Source organism: Chaetodon trifascialis, chromosome 13 (assembly GCF_039877785.1).
Source record: "Chaetodon trifascialis isolate fChaTrf1 chromosome 13, fChaTrf1.hap1, whole genome shotgun sequence".
Lineage (NCBI taxonomy): Eukaryota > Metazoa > Chordata > Actinopteri > Chaetodontiformes > Chaetodontidae > Chaetodon > Chaetodon trifascialis.
The window spans coordinates 7,184,008-7,204,911 of record NC_092068.1 but is presented as its reverse complement, the minus strand read 5'-3'; the positions used below and the strand labels follow the sequence as shown (position 1 = coordinate 7,204,911).

The following is a 20,904-nucleotide window of genomic DNA, read 5'->3' as shown; positions in this document are numbered from 1 at the left end:
ACTGCTACCCTACAGAGTACCTTTAGCTATGGCACTAGAGCCAGGAAATGGTTAGCTTAGCTTAGCAAAAAGCCTGGAAGACAGCCAGTCTGGTCCAGTGCTAGCACCTCTAGAGTTCACTGACTAACATGTTGCATCTTCTTTGTTTTATGTGTACAGAAATCTGACTCTTGATCTTGTCATCCTGTGGTTTGCCTCATCAGACACAAGATACAACATGTTACTGAGTGAGATTCCAAGGTGTTAGCTAATGGTCTTCTGCCTCTAGCTTCATACTCAACGGACATAGGAGCAGTATTGATCTCCTCATCTAACAAGAAGGTAACTACACAAATTTCAAAAACAGTTTTCACATGAATCACTTTCCATCTTCATGTTTGTTTTCATAAACAACATACACAGAAGAAAAGCCAATCCTGACCGGAATTGCCCTGTAATTTCTCTCTGCTGTGTGACATAAGCATGTCACACACACACACACACACACACACACACACACACACACACACACACACACACACACACACAAGCAGGCACATACAGACAGCAGCAGTTTAGAAGATGAGAGAAAGTGATCTGTTTGATCCTTTGGTTTGATGAGATTCATTTGACATCCCACCCACCCACCACCTCTCTGCCACAGCTTCAAGCTGCACAGTTCAGATTTTCTTTATTAAGTGTGAAGTGTCCTTACAGCTCTCCAGTTGTAGCGTGCAGGTCTGCTTGTCCATGGGATATTTGGTCAGATCCATGTTGCAAGCCACGGTGGTGGTAATCCTAAAAAACAAAAAAGTTGTTACTGTTGGGTAACAACAGTAAATGTTACTTACTAGATCCTAGCACAGTGGTAGCAATTCATACTGCATTTGTTCAAACAAACAATAAGAGCAGATTCATTTCCCTGCTGTCTGCTTGCAGTTGTGCTGATGTAAGGAATCAGCAGGCTTGGTTTCTGGTATGTACGAAATTTATGAATTGAGCCCTCTGTGGCACATGGAGATGGCTGGTAAAGGATGACATCTCTGCTTTGAATTGCTGCCACGCTGTAAATCTGGGCCAGAATGTATGAAAGCCTCTCACATTATAAATTTGGTCTTAGGAGATTAAGAATGATGCAATTTTGGTTTTAGAATTAAGAATAAATCCCATGCATAAATGTTCCTTCGTGTTGCTCATGTGTGGTGTGAAATAAAAGAATTCTGGTGAGTTTGAAGTCCATGAATAAAAAGCAGATATAACAAATGAGAAGGATTACAATTAAACACCACAGATGAGAATTACTTAAAAGGCGACTGCAGTAAATATCTGTCTTTAACTCATCTTTAGAATGTGTTTTAATAAACTCCCAAATTGTACATTATATATTCAACATAACTGTAGGGAATCTTCTTTTAGCTTTCTTCTTGCAAGCATCAATATATTGAGTCAATGCTCAATGCAACTAATGATGGGCAGTCTGAATCATGACAGGGTGTTTATGAAGTCTGGTGATTGATGGGATGCAGCCATGACACATCATCTCTGGAGACCTGCTGTTGACTATTGATATAACTGTTGTCCATATTCACAGCACTCAGGAGTCACTGCACTCAGCACTCGAGAGTCTCACTTATTAGGTTTTTTTGCGCAAAATGCTATTTTCTACAAAAATCTTTTGACTCACCAGTGGAAATTTACACACCGGCTCTGATGTAGATTCATAGTGAAAGGGACCCAGATTCTGCTGTTGCACACTGACTTATAAATGGAAAAATGGAGTTGGGCTCAGCCTGCCATGCACCTTGACTGTTAGAACAAAGCCTGCATCAGATAGGCAACTTGAGGCTTTACTAGACTGAAATTTGGATTTCTGACTTTATATTTTCCATCACAAATATGTACTGCACCTTCCTAAACCATAAAAGCAGCGTGCAGTAATTCTAATTGAATGTCCCCTCATTACTGCTCAAGCTTTAACTTCAATCACCTCAGTGCTTTCTCGTGTATTCCCTCCGGCACAGCATTGAAACATTTACCACAGCTGTCCTTTTCCTTCAACACCTCACATTTCTTACTCCACTCTGTCCTTCTTCACAGGCACAATTCCCTGAAGTGGCAAACCCTCTCCTGACTATCGTTTCTGGCTTGTTTTACTCCCACTAGTCCTGCTCTCTGACTGTGAAGCGCTACCCTCCTCCACATTTCCTCTGTCAGGGTAAAGCCCAGAAACTGTGCAATCCTCTGTATGGAGGCAAAGGCCCATGAAGACTCACACTCACTCACACACACACACACACACACACACACACACACACACACACACACACACACACACACACACACACACACACAAATTCAGAAAAACAAATTAACAAATGCACATAACAATGATAAATCTAATAAATAAATATTATCTCTAGAGACACGACTAACTGTGATGCCAGACTGACCCTGAGCTTGACTTCCCAATCCAATAACATGACACCCATGTACAGCATAGCTCCAAAGTTGCCATTAGAACAGCGGGAAAGACTCCGATTTTTCTATTTCACTGTGCAGTCAGAACATGTGTAGTCACAACAAAATTGTATGCATGAAAAAGAAGTTCAGCACCACTGAGATCAAGGAGAGAACATTGAGTGAGTGGAGTCAAATCAGGACCACGGACAGCTCTTATACAATCCATAGACAGGCTGAGGTTAAAGCATGTGACATAAAAACAGTAGGATGTGTAAATCCCATCATCACAGGCTTAAGGGAGCTGAATAAATTCACTTGCTGGATCATCTATAACCTCTCTATCTTTAACCTGTCTGCTTGGCCCAGTATCTAATCAAAAAGCCAAGGCACATTTCAGAAGCTTTCCAGGAGCTTGTCAGATGTTAAGCTCTTGCACACAGAGCAATAACTGCTGAGAAGATGCTAACAGGAATTGTGTTGCTTTGATAGCCCACAGCTCTTTCTATTGACAGATCACATGCTCCTGTACTCATACAATCCAATACCCAAGTAATAGAATTGACACAAGTCCCTGCTTTGCAATTGCATTATCTTAAATTCAACCCACTTCCTCCCTTAACCAATTTCTTCCATTCCCTGGCCTACTTTTCATTGTCTCTTGGAGCAAAAATCTCCCACAACAAGCAATAATCCAGCAGGCTTGTTCGTTATCCCACCTCAGCGCGTAAAGGACGGTCCCATTGGGGAAGATGCGGATCAGCCTGTTCTCCACAGTGATGTCATGGAGGAAAGACTTCTTGGAGTCCACGATAAAGGTGTCAGGGACCCAGAGCAGCTCCACTAGCCGCCCGTCAAGGCTCAGGCTCTTGTTGCCCTCAAACACCAAACGCTCATCCGTCCAGCGCTGACGGAGGAATATGGTGGCGGTGTAGTCCTGCAGGATTAGGGCTCAAAGGTTACAATAGAGCTAATGGACTATTTTAACAAGCATGTCAATAATATGCTGACAAACAAGTGAGGTTTTGCAAACCAAGCTCCTCCTGTGTGCTTGTATTTCATTAGTCAGCTTGTGGCTTTTTTTGCATTGTTAGTTATTGATGGTTTCAGGTCCCTAAGCCCATCTGTGCCCGAAGCAACGGTAATCCTCTGCATTGCTTCAAGTCAGCAAGTCTGCTCTGATTTTTAGGACACTGAACATATTTTGTAAAGGACATCCATTCTAAAAGTCCTGATGTTACATCATGTGTAGCTACATAATCAGTTTCTTTTGTAGTGTGGCAACAAGATGCGAGTGCAATATGCTAGCCTAACATATTTAATCCCCACAAAAATGAACCGTATCAGTCCCAGTGGAATGCCAACAATCTACCCACTGTTCAATGAACTGACTGGTGCATCTTGCTGTCAATCAGTATGTCAAGAGTAAAATTACATATGAGCAAAGTGAGCTACCATGCTTTGTTGTAATCTCTCCTTTGGGGTTTTATGGAGATCAGGTTTGGTTGTGACCCGTGTCATTAAACGATTATACAGCTGCAAATGTTCCTTATCGACTAATCTACCAGTTGTTTGGTCTGTAAAATGTTAGAAAACATTCAAAAAGGCCTGTCACAGTTCCTCTGAGTTCACTTAAGTAAGTATCTCCAAATTGCGTGGCACAAAGACAGCAGTCACATATTCATATTTGAATAACTGGAAAAGTGATTATCTAACCACAAATCGGTTCACTGACTGATTGATTATGACCCTTTTGCAAATTATTCGTGAGGTAGGTATTGACCCTTGACCCCTATGAAGGGTTTTGACTTGTGGAAAAGACTTAAGTTGACCTTTGGTGTTCCACTTGACCAAGTTTGTCCTGTGTTATTGATTACGATGCTGTTCTAATGCCTGCATATAGCTATATTAAGTGCCAGTTACACCAAAAACCTTATTGATTACTTGAATTACTTTTCTGCATTAAACTTTCACTCCTTCAGAATTCTAATACATCTGTAAATGGATTTTTCAAAGAAAACATTGACTGCAAGTACTACCATCAAACGTGTCTTCATTTTCATTTTTAAGCAGCCATGGTCACACAATCACAGGCCTGTGGCTGTCAACATGTAACCGAATGCTACACTTCGTTACTTACAGTATGTAGTTTGGGGACTGCTGCTGAATAACAGCAATCAGCGCAGCTTAATAATATTGTCTTACCATGTTGATCTCTGAGATGGTGTCAATGCTGGCAATGTCCAGGCTCATACCCACTGTTACAGGACCATCTAGAGACAAAGAGGAAACCAATAAACCTCTGGATGTGTCACCTATTGTATATCTACACAATTCCCATCATTTGAACATACCAATGCTGTCCTGTGTGTCTGTGAGTGTTAATGCATACATGTGGCTAAATTATATGACATAACAGGGTATACTGAGGAAGCATATGGATATAAGGTTGTATAATAGAGCATAGTGTTGTATAATAAAAGGTTATTGAAGGACAGCATATTTAAAAACCACATCAACAGATGCAGTCTGTCGAGTCTGAACCTCCTTGAGGGAGTTAGCTCTCCCTGATTCACCATCAGAGAAGGGTAATTTTGCTGCTCTCCTATGCTTCATCTTCCCGTTCTCCTTTTCTCTGATTTATCAATCTTCATTTCATTGAGGGATTAATGAGCCTGTTGTCATACTGCAGACACTGCAGATGTGTCTTTGGGTGTGCCTACTTTAGGTCTGTGGGCGAAGTCCTGTGTTGACATAAAACGTTTCCAAAAATTCAAAAGATTTTTAAAATGATGATATTTGGCAGTCAGATGAGAAGATCAACATGACTCTCACCTCTGTACTGTAAATATGAAGCTACCAGCAGCAGTCAGTTAGCTTAGCTTAATATAAAGACTGGAAACAGGGGGAAAGAGCAAGCCTAGCTGTCCAGAGGTAACAAAATCTGCCTACTAGTGCCTCTAAAGCTCACTAATTAACATACAACTCATTTGTTTAAGCTGTACAAAAACCGAAGAGTAAAAACAAAACAGCTGGCAGCTGGATTTTGTAACCTTTGGAAAGAGCCAAGGTAGCTGTTTCCCTCTGCTTCCATTCTTTATGCAATACTAATTGTCTGCTGGTTGGCCCTTTATAATTAGTCTCCAAGCATATTGACTGGTATTAATCTTCTCATCTAACTCTCAACAAGAAAGCTAATAAGTGTATTAATCAAAAGGTCAAACTAATCCTTTAGGGTTTCTTGAGAATTAGAAATAATGATTAAGTTTTGAGTGAGCAGGAGCAAGCACTGAGCAAACCCACCGGCTGTGCCTGGGGCTGTCTGGCCAGAGGATGACATTGACGAGCAGTGAAACCCTGCACCTAGCACTAAAATGTTGAAAATATCTTAACTTATACTGTATTTGTGGCTCAGAAATGCAATGAAAACACAAAGCACAATATTGGAGAAGAGTGCATGATGACAACATTACAGGTGTCACGTATTTTGTGCAGAATTTCTGGTTGTTTTTTCCCTAAAGGCTTACGGATTGAATGAAATCAATGGAAGTTTTCACAATGCTAGTGATGCTAATACATGTGTGGGTGTGTGGATATGTCTGTTTTTACCAGTGCTTTTACCATCACTGTGTGCCAAACTTGTGTTCCTAGGCGTGGGGACTAGCGATTATGCTGAATAGCATTCGCCTCGGTAAAGTCCGATGTGTTATTACAGATCAAACAGCGAGTGAACAAACCATAATCCCATTGTGACGGATTCCCGGAGCCCAGAACAATAACACTCATGAGGGATTTGTGGGGAATGACATAACATCGTTCCTCTGAAAGCGCACACTGAGATACACTTTCTCCATTGCAAGTAAATTAGTTGCCTGCTGAAAATTGAAATCTAACTAACAACGTGTATTAGCAGCTCAGATCTTGGTTAAACTACTGAGACCATCATGTTTTCACATGTATATAGATCATGGTATTAAAGTATCTCGTACCCCCTTCTACTGGCCTCAGCAGTGTTGTCTCACGTTCCTCTGCAAGTACTTCCTTTTAAATCATTTCATTACACCCAAAGCAGCTTTGAAACAAACCAATTTCAAAGACAAATTTGACTCCTCTCATATAATCATATATGTATGCAATAAATTTAAATGTCTCTATGTAAGCATATATTACTCAGAAGGGACATGCAAGCACAAAATTGCAATATAAACCCATCTCGTTCCCTGTCAGGCACACAGCTCCCCTGAGTGTTCTGTCATTTCCATGGCTGCATGTGTCTGCAGTTTCCTTACTGTCAAAGAAAGGCCTGAGGTACTTGTTGTATCCTTTCATCAGCCTCTGAATGGTAGGAGGCAGAATCTCTCCTTCTTTCACTTCCGCATTGAGCAAGGAGCTCTCTAACAACCTGAGAACAAAGACGGAGGAAGAAAGTGGGAGAGAAAAACAGAAATAAGAATTATTTTGTGCGTCTCCTCTTGTTGTGCTTTTACCAGGTGGATTCCCCTTCACGACCACCTCGCTATTCACACAACCTGCAGGGTGCCGATTGAATTCCACAGCAAATCTTACAAACCATGCTGGGTGGAAGAAAAGACGGGAGATTAAAATGGCATCATGCATCTGGAAATTCAGAGGAGAAAGAATAACAGGACAAAAACTGCTTCTTTTAGTTATTAGATTAGCTTGAATTGACTGGTTTCAGAATATTTCAAACCATCCAGCTCTCCGTTTTTTTCCATTCACTTACGCCTTTAAAATTACTGTTTGCTTTCATGAGATTTTTTTTTCCCCCGTTGTTTCTGAATGCTATCCTTAAAGGCACATTGAAGTGTGGGAAGATGATTATATTGCTGGCAATTGCAGCAGGGGAAAAGAACACTCGCTGCGCCTTCCCCAGTGGTATGTGTGTTTGTGTATAAATCAGGCTCTAAATACAGAACGCCTGCTCTGTGGAGAGAAAGCCCTGGGGCACGTGCCATGATGTAAGAGGGGCTGAAGCAAGACAGATCAGACCATGTGAAGAGGCAGACAACATTCATCTCCACATACTGGCAGAGTCCCCTCTGTCACTTGAACAATGCTGTTGTCAAATGTGTGACATGGAGAGCAAGAATATAGAAGCGTGATGGCCTGCTTTTCTTATCACACGGCATCATCAAATATCCACACATTCATGGGCCATTCATCGCTAGGCTGAAGATGCTCCATGTTCGAACGCATTAGACTGTTATGGAAGATTAATTTTGAAATCGTAATTGCTGTACAATCAACAAGTTAATCTGCTTGGGTCAAGATAATTGGTGCCTTCTATCTCATGCCAGTGTTACTCTGTCATGAGGTGCTGGAAAAGCAACATCCTCTTTCTTTTTCGTGCTCTAAAGCAGCCTCATTTTGTCATGAAGCAATCAAGTGGGACAGTGTTTCTTCTAGGTGATTACCTTGTTTGTATGTGTTAATAACAGAAATGTCTCAAGATGAATGCAATAATTTAGTGATGATAAAATGCTACATGTAACCTATTCTAGCTTTGTCTGCTGTAGGGAAACAGCCAGTGCACTTTATGGAATGAAACTAGACTCTAAAAAAGTCTGCAGCTCGTGGCTCGGTGAGGCTGTACTTGGGCACAGCAGTGCTTTGAGCTGAATGCTAATATTAGCATGGCAACTAACTCACAATGACATCACTAACTAAAATAGCAGGTACAGCAATGTCTACCATGTTCATTCCCTTAGTTTAATATGTTAGCATGCAAATATTTGCAAATTAACACAAAATACAGGTGAAACTGATAGGAATGGTATTAGTTTTGGAGGTTTTTAGTCATAAATCAAAGCAGTGGAGCAAGACATATTTCAACCTCATGATGGCCTTTGGAGAACATGCATGTTTGTACCAAATTTCATGGAAATCCAAGCGATACTTTTTGAGGCAATTCACTCTGAACGAAGCAACGCAAGATGAAAATCAGGAGACCACTCATTCGGAATCATCCTCTGGGTACCATGTTTATCTGTGCTAAATTTCATGGAAATGAATTCAATATTTGCTGAGACATTTCACACAAGACCAAAAATATCAACCTCATGGTGATGCTAGAAGAAAAGGAAACTGCAACAGTCATTGGTGTACATCCTCTTGGGATCATGAATGTCTGCACCAACCTTCATTCCAATCCATCCTATATCTGGGCAGATGTTTCAAAATGGACCAAGTGCTGGGCTGACCGGTCAACACTGCCATACCTAAAACCCAAACGCTAGAGTGGCTGAATTTTAGTGTATAACAATTATAGGGAAGGTATTAATGATCATTTTTCACTTAAATTCAACTTTAGCCAAAATATTGGCTAGACCCATTTTGTTTTCAACATGATCGATAAGTTTCTTTTCCAATCATCAAATTTTTTTGTGTTCAAAATTTGACAGTCACAGCTCACGATTGACTAAGAAAAAATGGAGGAAGGTCCATTTAATATTAAATTAATTCGCAGTTAGTGTCCAAATCCATCTATGAAAGAATCACTGGGGCAGGCTGCTCTATGGTGTATCCACTGCACAGCATGAGAGCCTGCAAAAACGAAAAGCACAGAGAAAGTCTTCCCTACGAAACTCAGAGCTTGTTCCACCTGACTGTGTCAAATCAGCTTAGACAGTGGGGTAACTGACTCCCAGCACACTGTTGCTATGCTGCATAAAGTCTCACTCACATGGCTTCCAGCCTGTTGTTTCAGCAGGCTACTGCCTTGGATGGGAAAGCCATGTTAGTGACGGCAGTGGCAGCACTCTGCCTCCAGCACACTGCATTATCAATCTAGGTCGGCTGTGTGACCCTCGTTACATTCACAAATGGCTTTGCATATGTGTGAACGTAGGAGTGGGTTTGTGTGTGTCTCTGCTGTGACATAGATGAGGATGTCAGATGGAGGAATGTGGCAAAGCACTGGAATTAAAACATTACAGGTTAAAGAAAAGATTTTTAAATGATGATAAAGGGGCTAGAATTCAACAGAATACATGCAACTCCATGTGCCATATATCACAGAATGGATTTTCTAGCACTTCTAGCAGCAGAGCTATTTATCTTTCATGTTTGTCAGTGTTTTGCAGCCTGACAATGAAACACTGCTTCGTTGACCAGAATATGTGTTAAGAGCCCCCAGCTCCTCTCACTCTCCATCTTTGTAAATCCCCAGACTCTCTAACTTCTGGCTGTCTAAACCTTCACCTGCAGACGAGGCACCAACCTGCCAAACAGTTGCTATCCACTGAGCCCTGACAGTGAACAAAAAAAAACATGGATCCTCAGAATCCTCCCAGAACCACACAGGCTACTAATTTTAACAACTTATTTTTGTTTGTATTATTGTATTATTTACAGCATGTGCAAAGCAGCATGATCATGAAGACAAAGGGATATCCATGCTGTGTGCCACAGTGGCCACTGCACATAAACACTGTACACACATGCATTTGTGCAGGCATGCACACAAACAAACATCACACATATTCATGTATTCCAGGGTCCCTCTCTCCCCAGATGAAAGCACAGTCTGCAGAGTGCACATTTTTTTGCACACTGACAGACCCAACACACCTGCCCACCTGGCTGCCTATCAAGAATAACAAGATGACATGTTGAATGCCCACGACTGATCTGAAGAGGGCCTCTACCATACTAAGTCACAAGCTATTGCTTGGTTTCAACAAAAGTGCAAAAAAAACCCCATAAATATACATTTAAATGTTTTTAATCACTGTTGCTGTTTTATTCCTGTCTTATGTGTGCCTCTATATTAGCTCAAATGCATTAGCTGCCATGGTCAGTAACATACTGACATTTCTGAATAGAACATAAGACTGTACACCAGCAGTAAAGAACCTAGCAGAGTGAAACATCAGTGAAAATGAACTTTGATAATGACTACTTTGTGTCTATTGGTGGATGATGTAGAGGTGGTACGAAGGCTCGGTAGCACTGTCACCTCACACCTCATCAAGTGAATGCACCAGCTGGGTGTCCACCCACGAACTAAACACATGCAGGTCATGCGTGCATTGCCTGCAGGTGGGAATGTGTTTTTCTGTTCATGACTGTTAGCCTTGTGACTGACAGGCTGTCCAGGGTATAGCCTACCTCTGACCTACTGCATACTGGCATGTGGTCCAGCACCCTCACAGCCCTGAGCAGGACAAGCTATTTAAAATTAATGGACGAGCGCGTAATTTTAAAATGCTAATATTATATTTGGTATTTGTGGCATGCTGATCAGCTACATGATTAATTTAATAAATGAAGTCTGATTGCTATTTCTAACCTCAAGCAAGGTAATAAAAACTACACTTGCTGTGGTATTAAAACACAGTCTAACCTCAGCGATTTTTTCTTGGAATCAGCAGGTGGTTTGTTTAAGATCAATAAGTTAGCATAAATTATTGTAAGAGCTTCAACATACACCGTGAACACTTATTTTTTTATGTGTGCACTGACTTATATAGGGATAGCATGAAATATGCACAACACACACACATTTTGTTAGCATAATTCACCATTTTCTCACTTTAATTACTAACACACAGTATCTTACAGTGTCTCACAAGCACTATGTTGACATTTCTTATTGAAAGGACAAATAGTCCAACCAATCACAACACAGCAGTGGCACTACACATAATATAAAGGTTCCATACTTTATTCTTTAAGTCCTCAAAAATAAATTGTATCTCCATTAGTTGGCTGAATTAATGCCCTGCCTCTCACAGGGCAGATAGCCAATCATACTTGAGGATAATGGGGTGGCACTTCGGGTGGCCAGTCAGATTTCAGGCCACCACCCCCGGGTACGCCCCCTGTGTTTGACTGAAAAGTGATCTCTGGGAAATGTGCAAAACACCAGAGTAAAGGACTTCCATGGCACCAAAGAGATGCAAAATACATTTTAAAAAAGCATCTAGGAGATTACCACTTCAGCTACCACTCAACAGCTGGATGTCGACATGAGCAGCAGAGTTGCATGACAGCAGCTGATTTCTGAGGGCTTGATCTGTCATGACACTGGTAGCAGCTAGACTGTCTGTACAGACACATGACACTGAGGATCTAAACAACACCTTCTAATGTGCTAATTGGCCCATCCCAAGTGACTGCTCCTTAGCCCTGTGAACTTTGTGGGGCGGAAGCGCCAGCAGGAAGCAATGATCAGTCTGTCTCTTTTCGTCATGATCAGAATCTGCTGCTAACTTTCAGTAATGAGCCTTTTGGTTTGCTTATTCTGCACGCCTTCTCTCCTGTCTATTATTTCCCTCCTGATCTCTCATCTGTCTTCCCATATCTTTCTCACAGTATTACAGTAACAGTCAGTGTCTGAGTTGCTTCACTGCTCCATGGTGAAGATAATTAACCAAAATATTACACCCATCATATGACTCCTGGCTATCCTGTATGCACAGTGAGAAATGAGCATCAAAAAAGATGAGCCTTTATGCAAAATAAACAGTAGTGACCAGTGAAAGAGTAATAAAGACACCAGTTAGAATAACACTAAATCAACTACTAAAGAATAATTAAAACATGGAGGGAAATACTTTTATTTTTATTTCTCTTTTCAAAAGTTAGATGAGAATAAGCATGGAGCTGCAGCCATATGATTAGCTTAGCTTAGCATAACAACTGGCAAGGCAAAACAGTCTTTTTGTGTTCAGTAGGCCTTCCAATATCTCTAAAGCTGATGAAATAATGTGTTGCATCTTCTTTAATCCGATAAAAAAAGAAAAGGTTCCAGCATGTGACTCACTCTGAAGCCACAAATGGCCCTTCTGAGATGTTTTTTTTTTTTTTTAAACAAGATACATTTAGATTGAAATGCATATTAATAAGTGAGCATTTGAACTTTGAAGAGAGCTTGGTTAGCTGTTTCAAGTCTTTATGCAAAGTCAGGCTAATCACCACCCAGCTCCAGCTGCAAGCTTAATGCACTGACATTAGACTGATATTGATTTTCTCATTTCACATTTGGAAAGGAGGCAAAGAAGCATATTTCCAAAATGCTGAAGTCCTTCAGCTAACTTCTATGCAAATGTCTTTTGTGAGGGGTGAACCCACCACAAAATATGATATTATTGAGACAGCATGATCATCATGAATATTCTTCAAAACAGTGGATAGAGGTATTATGCTAGCTGATGGGATGTGGATATGAAAACTCCTTCACTGCTTCATGTAAATACTAATATGGATATGAAGTTTTCTAATAAATAACTATGTACAATCACAGGACAGTAATGACTCGCTGGTACAGTTACGTGCCAAATACAAACTGATTTAGGGCTTACTTTAAGTAATTCAATAAATGTCAAGGTGGCACAAGAGCAGGAGACCGAATACAGAATTCACAAGTGCAGAAAGCTACACTTTTGATAAGAATAACAAGCCTGTGCTGCCTGATGGTTGCAGATTGCAGTGGATCAAAGGACACGTTCTGTTTTTACCGTTTCTGTTCACCAACAAAAAATGCATCTCTTGCTCTGCAGCAGTAAAATCTCTGTGTTAATCCAGTATACCATAGACATGATTACATCTTTCTCAAAGGTTCTACATTTAGTCCAATGCTTTGTTACACAGTGTAGGAGTCAACTACAACGCAACAAGTACTACTAAGAAGTTACTACTTTAAGAAAGACTTAAGAAAAACTGAGCAGAACACAGTACATAAAGAACATCTGGTCAGCTGATGTAGTAAGCGACCATCACTATCACAGGATGGTCTCGACTGTATGCCTATATGTTCTACATTCTATAGACTACGGGCTATGCCGATGTGACTTGTGTTTTGATGCTGGATGCGTGGGTGGAGGAATAGGTTCAGACAGAGTAATACAGGGGTGACAGGGTGGCTTGGAATGAAAGATTTAAAGCCTGTGGGGGAATTTGCCTTTTCAGATCCTGTTTCATGACATAGCCTCCCTACAGAACCTCCCATCCCCCTACTCTTCTTCCCAATCTCCAATTCACACAAGGCATCAGTCCAGGCAGCACTTTTCACAATAGATTAATTCAGTTGAAAGAACCCCCTGCAGAGAGCTGAGTAACACTCTCTGTGGACCCCTTCTCCCTCTCCTTCTTCCATTCTTCCTCCCACTCAGAAGTACATTCAACTCCAAGCCGCTTCTCACTCTCCTCTCATTGATTCATGTCATTCCTCGTTCCCTCAGCTGGCCTCCTCTGGCATGCCACAATGCTCGAGCCTCGCAAAGGACTGCAACATATGTGTTCTGCGTACGCACAGGGAGCAATTTGATTGAATATTCCCCATTCAGGAGCATGTACAAATCAACTGAGCAGAGTGGGATTTGATAAGCTCCACTGCTTTTTTTTGTGTGTGTGTGTGTGTGTGTGTGTGTGTGTGTGTGTGTGTGTGTGTGTGTGTGTGTGTGTGTGTGTGTGTGTGTGTGTTTTTCCCCCCAAATGGGCACAAGCACAGGTTCCCAATACATTTTCATGAGATTCAAGAATTGCTACTAAATTCAATCTAATACAGACTCTATGTCATATTACCAGTTTCCCTCATTATACTATCAATCACATTAACAATACAAAGCATTCAATCAAACTTGATGAGCTAAATGGTAGATTTCCTCCTTGTGGATTGGCTCCACCAATGTGGGTCATGTCATCCTGATTTCAATAAGGTCATGGATGTGCAAAGATTAGTTATGCAATGCAGCATATGAAATCAGGCTGGTCCTCGGTTGACCTTCAAAGTCAGCGATTCAAGCTTATTCTTATTCAAATGACAGCTAATGACATTTGCGTCTCAATTCACAGCCGCAGATCAAATGGTGGGCCATAGAAATTGGTTAATTTTCTCTCCATACAGGGCTGAAATTACAGCTTCACTGCATCAAGGTTTCAAATTCAGAGCACACTCGTGACTTCCTTGGTACAGTAGGCTGGAAGTCAGACACCGCATCTGTTGTGTAGTGACAGGCTGCTGGAGAAAACAGGTAAAACATACGCGTTAGCTCAATCCTCAAGGTGTGCTTGAAACGTTCGCTCCACACTGGATGTTTCGCCTGTCAAGTTGCATTAAACGTCTTCTTTTCTTCTTTTGCAGAGAATATTCATTTCTTGCCGTGGTGAAATGGGATTTGAGGGAAGTCACTGCAGCTCTCATATACAGAGATTATTCTCTCGCTCATCAGGGACTTTCGAGGCTTCCTCAGACCCCTCAGCCACTCCATGCTTGGAGCTGCAGAGGCAGGCAACCAGGCACCTCGAGAAGAGTCCTCCTGAGTTCATGTCGCAAGCTTTTGTGGATAAAAGCAGCTGTTTCTCCCTTTCATGCTACCCCAGGCAGCTCCCTAAGCCCCTCCACATAGGAGAATTGAACATTTACTGTCTTCATAAGCCCACTGAAGTCTGAATCTCAGAAAAAAAAGAGATGTGACATTAAAAAAAAAAAAAAAAAGCGTGATTTTATTTCCGGCAAATCAGAAAGTGCAGATGTTATATGTTCATTTTTTTATGGTTTTGGGTACTTTAGTCTCATTTCTAGCCTCAAACCTTAAAAACAAGAAGCCTGGCAAGTTGGCTGTAATTAACCAGTGGAAGGGAAAAAAAAACATTGCTGTCATTTTGCCTTTTCAATGCAACTAAATTCTGCTGCTTTACTTTAATGTTAAACACCATTTTTTAATCATTACAGGTACAGATGTGCGGCTTTTTGCACAAACATACCATTATTATTATTCTGATCTCGTTTTCATTGGTAATACATGCAGGACAGGAAACATTCACTGATGATTATTGAAGGGGCAGACTGAGATTTGTCAATGAAGCGCTCTACCACATCACCCCCAACCAATTAAACTGAAATATTGCTCACTTTTGCACATCAACCTGTCATGCCCTCTTACATCCACACAGCATTCAATCAATTACAGCACCCGCGCAACCAGGAATTAACCAGTATCCTGAATCACACAGTAAAATAACTGGATTATTCATGTGAGTTTTACAGCATTATTGTGTGTTAATTGTGTTTTTAATGGACATCAGCTGCTGATTTTACACTAGACTCGTATCTGTAGACAATTTGTTATTCAAGGAGCTGCTAAAGGATTACAGCAAACTTGTGAAAGTTCACGTATGAAAGTGTATTATTAATGCGAACAGGAAGAACATGCCACTGGTACACTGCATCTTGGCAAAAGAGAAAGCACACATAGAAAATGGCAAAAGACACACGCAGCTGTCCAAACAAAATGCGGTGCATGGTTTGCCAAGTGGGATTCAACAAAAGGTTATTATTCTTCAGCGAGTCATTAAACACTGCTTTTGTGAGCCTGCTGTGAGACAAATCCAGCAGGCTGTGGTGGAGCACTGATGGTCTAATTTCAGTCTGATGTTTATAGATCCACGCTCATGCTCACCTCTCTTAATGCAGTTATTAAGAGCAAGATAGCAGTCTGAGAATCTGCCATGAGTAATGAACTGAAACCACTCTCCTGTGTGGGCTCAAGCCTGGTATCATGCAGGTGCTTTACTCCTTAATACGAAAGACATTAACACCACTGCTGCAAAATAAAACAAATACCTCTGACTGCAAGTGTGAATAAAAGTGGGTTTAACTGACATGAAGTATCTCTAGACTGGCCAGATGGCCCAAGAGCCACAATATACACAGAAGAGGTACAGAGTCTTGTTGACAAACTTAACTGGATGGCTGTCTTTGAGGAGACTTGAAAAGGTATTCACATGCAGCCAAATATTTAAGCAAAGTTCCACGTTCTCCTTTCATTGATAATGAGGAAAGTCTGTGTATGTGCTTGGTTGCCAGTGCATCCAGGGGACAACTGAGAGCAAAGAAATTTTTCTTCTTGCCTTCTAGCAGATGTCAGTCGGTTGGTCAGTCCATCACTTTGGTCCAGAGAGAAATATCTCAACAACAATTGGATGGATTGCCAAGAAATGGAAGATGAGTCCTAATGACTTTGGCAACCCCCTGACATTTATTGTCATGTTACCAGCAGGTCAGTGCTTTCATGTCAATGGACTGTCACAAAAAGTGTTAGAGACACTAATGGCTCCCTGACAATGATTGGGTTTTAACTGGATTTGTCTGTCTCTGTCTGTTGGGTGTGTTCCTGCTGGTCACACTGCCAGGTTGGCTCCACCCATCCACGCCTCCTCCTCATCACCTGATCACACCTGATGCTCATCTGCCAATTAAGATCCACCAGGTCCTCAGTATATATACTCCAGTTCTTCGCCTTGTTGAATTGTCCGTTATGCAAAGTGGTAACAGTCTGATTTCAGTGTCTGAGGTGCTCTTTGTTGCTCTTTCTTGCCTTCCTAATACCTCTGTGTTTCCTCGCCTGCCTCAGGCTGATCTCCAGCTACCTGCTCTGGAGAATCCCTGTGATTTGTCAGTTGTGATTACATACCACTCTCCTTCCAAGAGAACTGTTGGATCGCCCTAATTCTTCTGTTGCACATTTCTAAGTTGAAAGTGTTGATTAAAAGACATTGCTCTTCAAAACCTCCTTGTCCCTTGTTGTGTGTGCAGCCTTTTCAGTTCTTAATTTGGAAAAAACAAAACAAAACAAAACAAAACAAAACATGACAGATAAACAGCTGGTGGTACTAATCCTGCAGTCAGGTGTCATTTAAAAATTGCAGATGAAGAGCAGTGCAGTGAGTTGACATTATCGAAATATCTCATTCATATCATATCTCAAATGTATGATCTGTATTAATTGGAAGCTTACGGTCTCGTCATGAAGCGTTCATCAAACTTCACCAGACGTTTCAGTCACATGCTTCATGTATGTCATAATTCATTGTGATCTGTGTTCCCCTGACCATTCATCCATTGTTGCCATCAGGTCAAAATTTCAATGTGGCCAATTCTTTGGTTTATGTCCAAATACCTGCAAAACTAACTCCAACAGCCCCCTGTTTGTCAGGATGTAATGAGGTGTCCCCAGTGTTGCATCAGTTGCCCTCCAATATCCTCCTGACTACAGGTAGTTCAAATTTGTCCTCTGGAGGACATTTGTAAACCTGAATATCTCTCTCTCACTCACTACATACTACTGAATTAACTCCTTTTGCTATCTATTGAGAACACTTAGGGCTTTTCAATGATACCAAATGTAAAGGGATGGGGCTTTGGTACCTTTTTCTTTCTCATTAAGGAAAATGGCATCCATCAGTGCAAGTGCATTTTTATGGGAAGAGGAAAAGCAAGTGCAAACAAAATACTTTTTATTGAGCAAATTTTGGCTTGATATGTTGTAACAGCACAATAAAACATTGTCTGAATTATTTCAACTGTATTTTAGCATAGTATTAAAGTAAAATACTACGCTAAAATACAGTAAAAATTTTGTTTTTTTACAATATATTTTTTTTCCTGGTAGTCAGGAGGATATAACACACTATGGAAGAAAACAAGCACCTGATGGTTCAGCCCACCTCAAGTTTATCATTATGTTGATTCCGTGTGGTCTGATGCATTACTCTAGACTCTGGCAGTCCAATTTAGTTTTATCTGTTTTCATCCAATACCTACAATATGTGTTCAAGCCAATAAGAAACAATATGAAAGTATGTGGCTCAGTTTTGGTTTGGAGAAAAAGTACTAATGAATGCAACATGATCACCGGGAAGGTCGTAAAACACAAAACACTGATGCATCAAATTGACGTTTAAATGTTTATTAAAAACTAAAAGCCTTGAAAACAAATTCTTTCGACAGATTGGCAGAATGGGGAATTAATGTTGTCAAATATTTGCTGAGAGGATATAAATCAAATCAAGTGAAATGGACCGAAACATTACACTGAAGCTTAGTGTTACATTGACAGAAAGTGCAGACTTCATCCTACCAAGACTGTAATCAACAAGTTGGATTTTCATTAAGGGAAATCATCAAAGACACATTTTATGCCTCTATGGATAATCTGCAAGTGCTAGCATTTTTTTCCTGTCCATTACAGCGTTACGCCACAACAGAGGAAAAAACCCATTAGATATGAAGAAAGATTTAACCATCCAGAAAAATCTTATCAGCAGGATAATTAACTGTGTTTTCCTTTCAGTGCCAGGAGGAATGAATAACAAGCAGGTTAATGGAGGCCTCTAAAAAATGTGTCCACACATAACTGAAGGGAGAGTCATGCAAATAAATGCTGAATTCAGAGCCATCATGCAGTAAACAACAATGTTACTGAGCAGACAGTGGTGTGTGAGCTAGGAATAGTGAGGCATCATCTGACATTTTTATCCAAAAAACTAAACATTTGAATACTTATGTTGAATATTTCAGCACTGGGATATGTGTTTCGAAATGGATAAATATTAAAAACAGGTTGCTGTGTCAAAATCTGGATGCAAAACACACCAGCACTGCACTGCAGACTGAACCATGGTGCAACAAAGGTGTATTTCCACAATCACGAGTGTGTTACAGGGCCGAAATTAATATTGTCAAGACAGTGACATTTGAAGATCAACCACATGCAAGAAGTTTAAATATCTTCATAGCTGTCCAGGCTCAAACACCTCCTCCAGCACCCCCAACCCTCAAATTAAAGGCTGTCAGAAGTGAGCTGCTGCTGACAAAGAACACAACAGTGAAGAGTAGTTGGCAGCCGTTTTGTCACATCCAAAAGACAGTATTCAACACACATTAAATTAGATCCCCAGGGCAATCCGCCGTCATTCAAGCAGGACCTAAAAGAGCTTAAAGATTCTGATGTGGTGCAACATTAAGTATGGGAAATGAGAACAGCTGCAGGGCAAGTGTAACAAGAGTTTAATTGTGCTGTAAAAAGCTGCCAATCTGCAGGTTCATCTCTAAAGCTGGAATCTGAAATGCCTAATTTTGCTTAATATAGGTTTTTTAAAGTTTGGATGGGTTCATTATCAATATAAGATCATCACAGTTACCCTCTGCATTAAGTCTCCACCCCACACAAAGCCCACACTCAGCTAACTGTGAAGCATCTACATTCTGCAGAGCAAACTTTGAAGCTAGAGTACTTCCTCACTGCCAAGTGTGGATCATTAGAAACACTTTTATTACATCTGACTTTTTGGTTTTCCTGTTAAAGGGCAACACTACACACCTAGACGTTATTCTTACTATACAATCTAGAAAACTGATTTCATTCACAGGGGCCCATTCCAGTTTGAAGTTCATTTCACAAAGAGTTAACAACTAGCCAATGAAATCAGCCAGTGCAGAAACCTGCAGACTGCAGGCACTAGAATCAAGACGGTCGACTCAGATTCATGGTGCCATCATGTTAAAAGGTCATAAAGCTTCATAGAGGTATTGTATAGCAGGATAAAAGTGACAGCAAGAAGAGGGACATTGTGGAGAGATAGCATGCTTTGTTGTTAAAAACTAAAATGAAGACTGTATAAACTTGTTGAGGATTTGAATTTTATTAACCTCTTCCTTTTCCTTCCTGTTCCTTTTATTTGAATCTTCTGCTTTTGGAGGTCGAATGTTCTCAACTCTTAGAGTCCTCTTGAGCAACGTCTTTGCTCTCTGCCATCACTGGACACATTGATACTATTTGTTATCTTGGAGCAGGGTCCGGAGGTGTGTGGGTGGCAGCTAGCTGTTATGTCTTCTTACCTGGCTTGTAAATATTCACCACTGGTGAGGCTAAACTCTGGTTTTGTTCAGATCTGGAGGGTGTGTGAACCCTTTGTTCTCACTGTGAGGACAGCGCTTCAGGAGTGCTGCGTAGCCAATGTTAAGGTACAGCTGGTAGTGGTCAGTAAACTCCCCTAAAGTGTTGGCTGGCTGCTTGGTGCACTATAATGTCATGATCTATTTCTACGCCTGTTAAGTACTGCAGATGCTTTGACTGAGCTGAAAGTCATTCACTCCCCACTTTTGCTGCTGAGTGATTCATAAAGGAATGTAATCAGTTTTTAATGGGTAATATGTATTGAGTAATTGATTACAGTTTTCATGTAATTTGCCATTCACTGATGCCAAACATCATCTATCAGACTGATGGAGCAAGAACAAGAACAGTAACCTGGCTGTTCACTGCTGAGCAAAGAGACAGTAAGGGGTATTGCCAAATATAAAAAAATCTGGAAATCTTGTTAAGTTTCTCAGCTTGAACTTCCTCTGCCCTCAGATAATGATTCAATTATACTCTAACTCTTGAACTTAATCCTGGGATCATCAGGATGTGAAGCCTCTAAAGCTGTGGTGTATGAGACAACTGAACGCATGGCAATCAGTTTGCAAGTGGATTTTAACCCTGAGAAAGGGATTTTGTTGGAGATACAAAGTAAACCTCTATGATCTGGAGTTTAGAGTCCCTGTCTGATGGGATAAGCTATCAACCACAGTAACATTCCTCTTACGGCAAGCGTGTCCTTCCTTATTAAATCTTCTTTTACAAGCTCTGAGATTTTAGGAGCTCAAAGGAAGGCCAAAAT

General features: G+C 40.8%; 1 protein-coding gene across 2 annotated transcripts in view; it reads right to left on the bottom strand.

Annotated features, from left to right (window-relative positions):
• Nucleotides 1–20,904, bottom strand: part of LOC139341307 (gamma-aminobutyric acid receptor subunit pi) — a 47,568-nt gene that overhangs the window by 9,354 nt on the left and 17,310 nt on the right. For both annotated transcript variants that reach the window (XM_070977781.1, XM_070977782.1), the window contains 4 exons: nucleotides 6,726–6,838; nucleotides 4,642–4,709; nucleotides 3,156–3,373; nucleotides 695–777 (listed from right to left, as the gene is read on the bottom strand). In XM_070977781.1, the coding sequence (XP_070833882.1) occupies nucleotides 695–777; nucleotides 3,156–3,373; nucleotides 4,642–4,709; nucleotides 6,726–6,838 (482 nt within the window). The remainder of the gene's footprint in view (nucleotides 1–694; nucleotides 778–3,155; nucleotides 3,374–4,641; nucleotides 4,710–6,725; nucleotides 6,839–20,904) is intronic.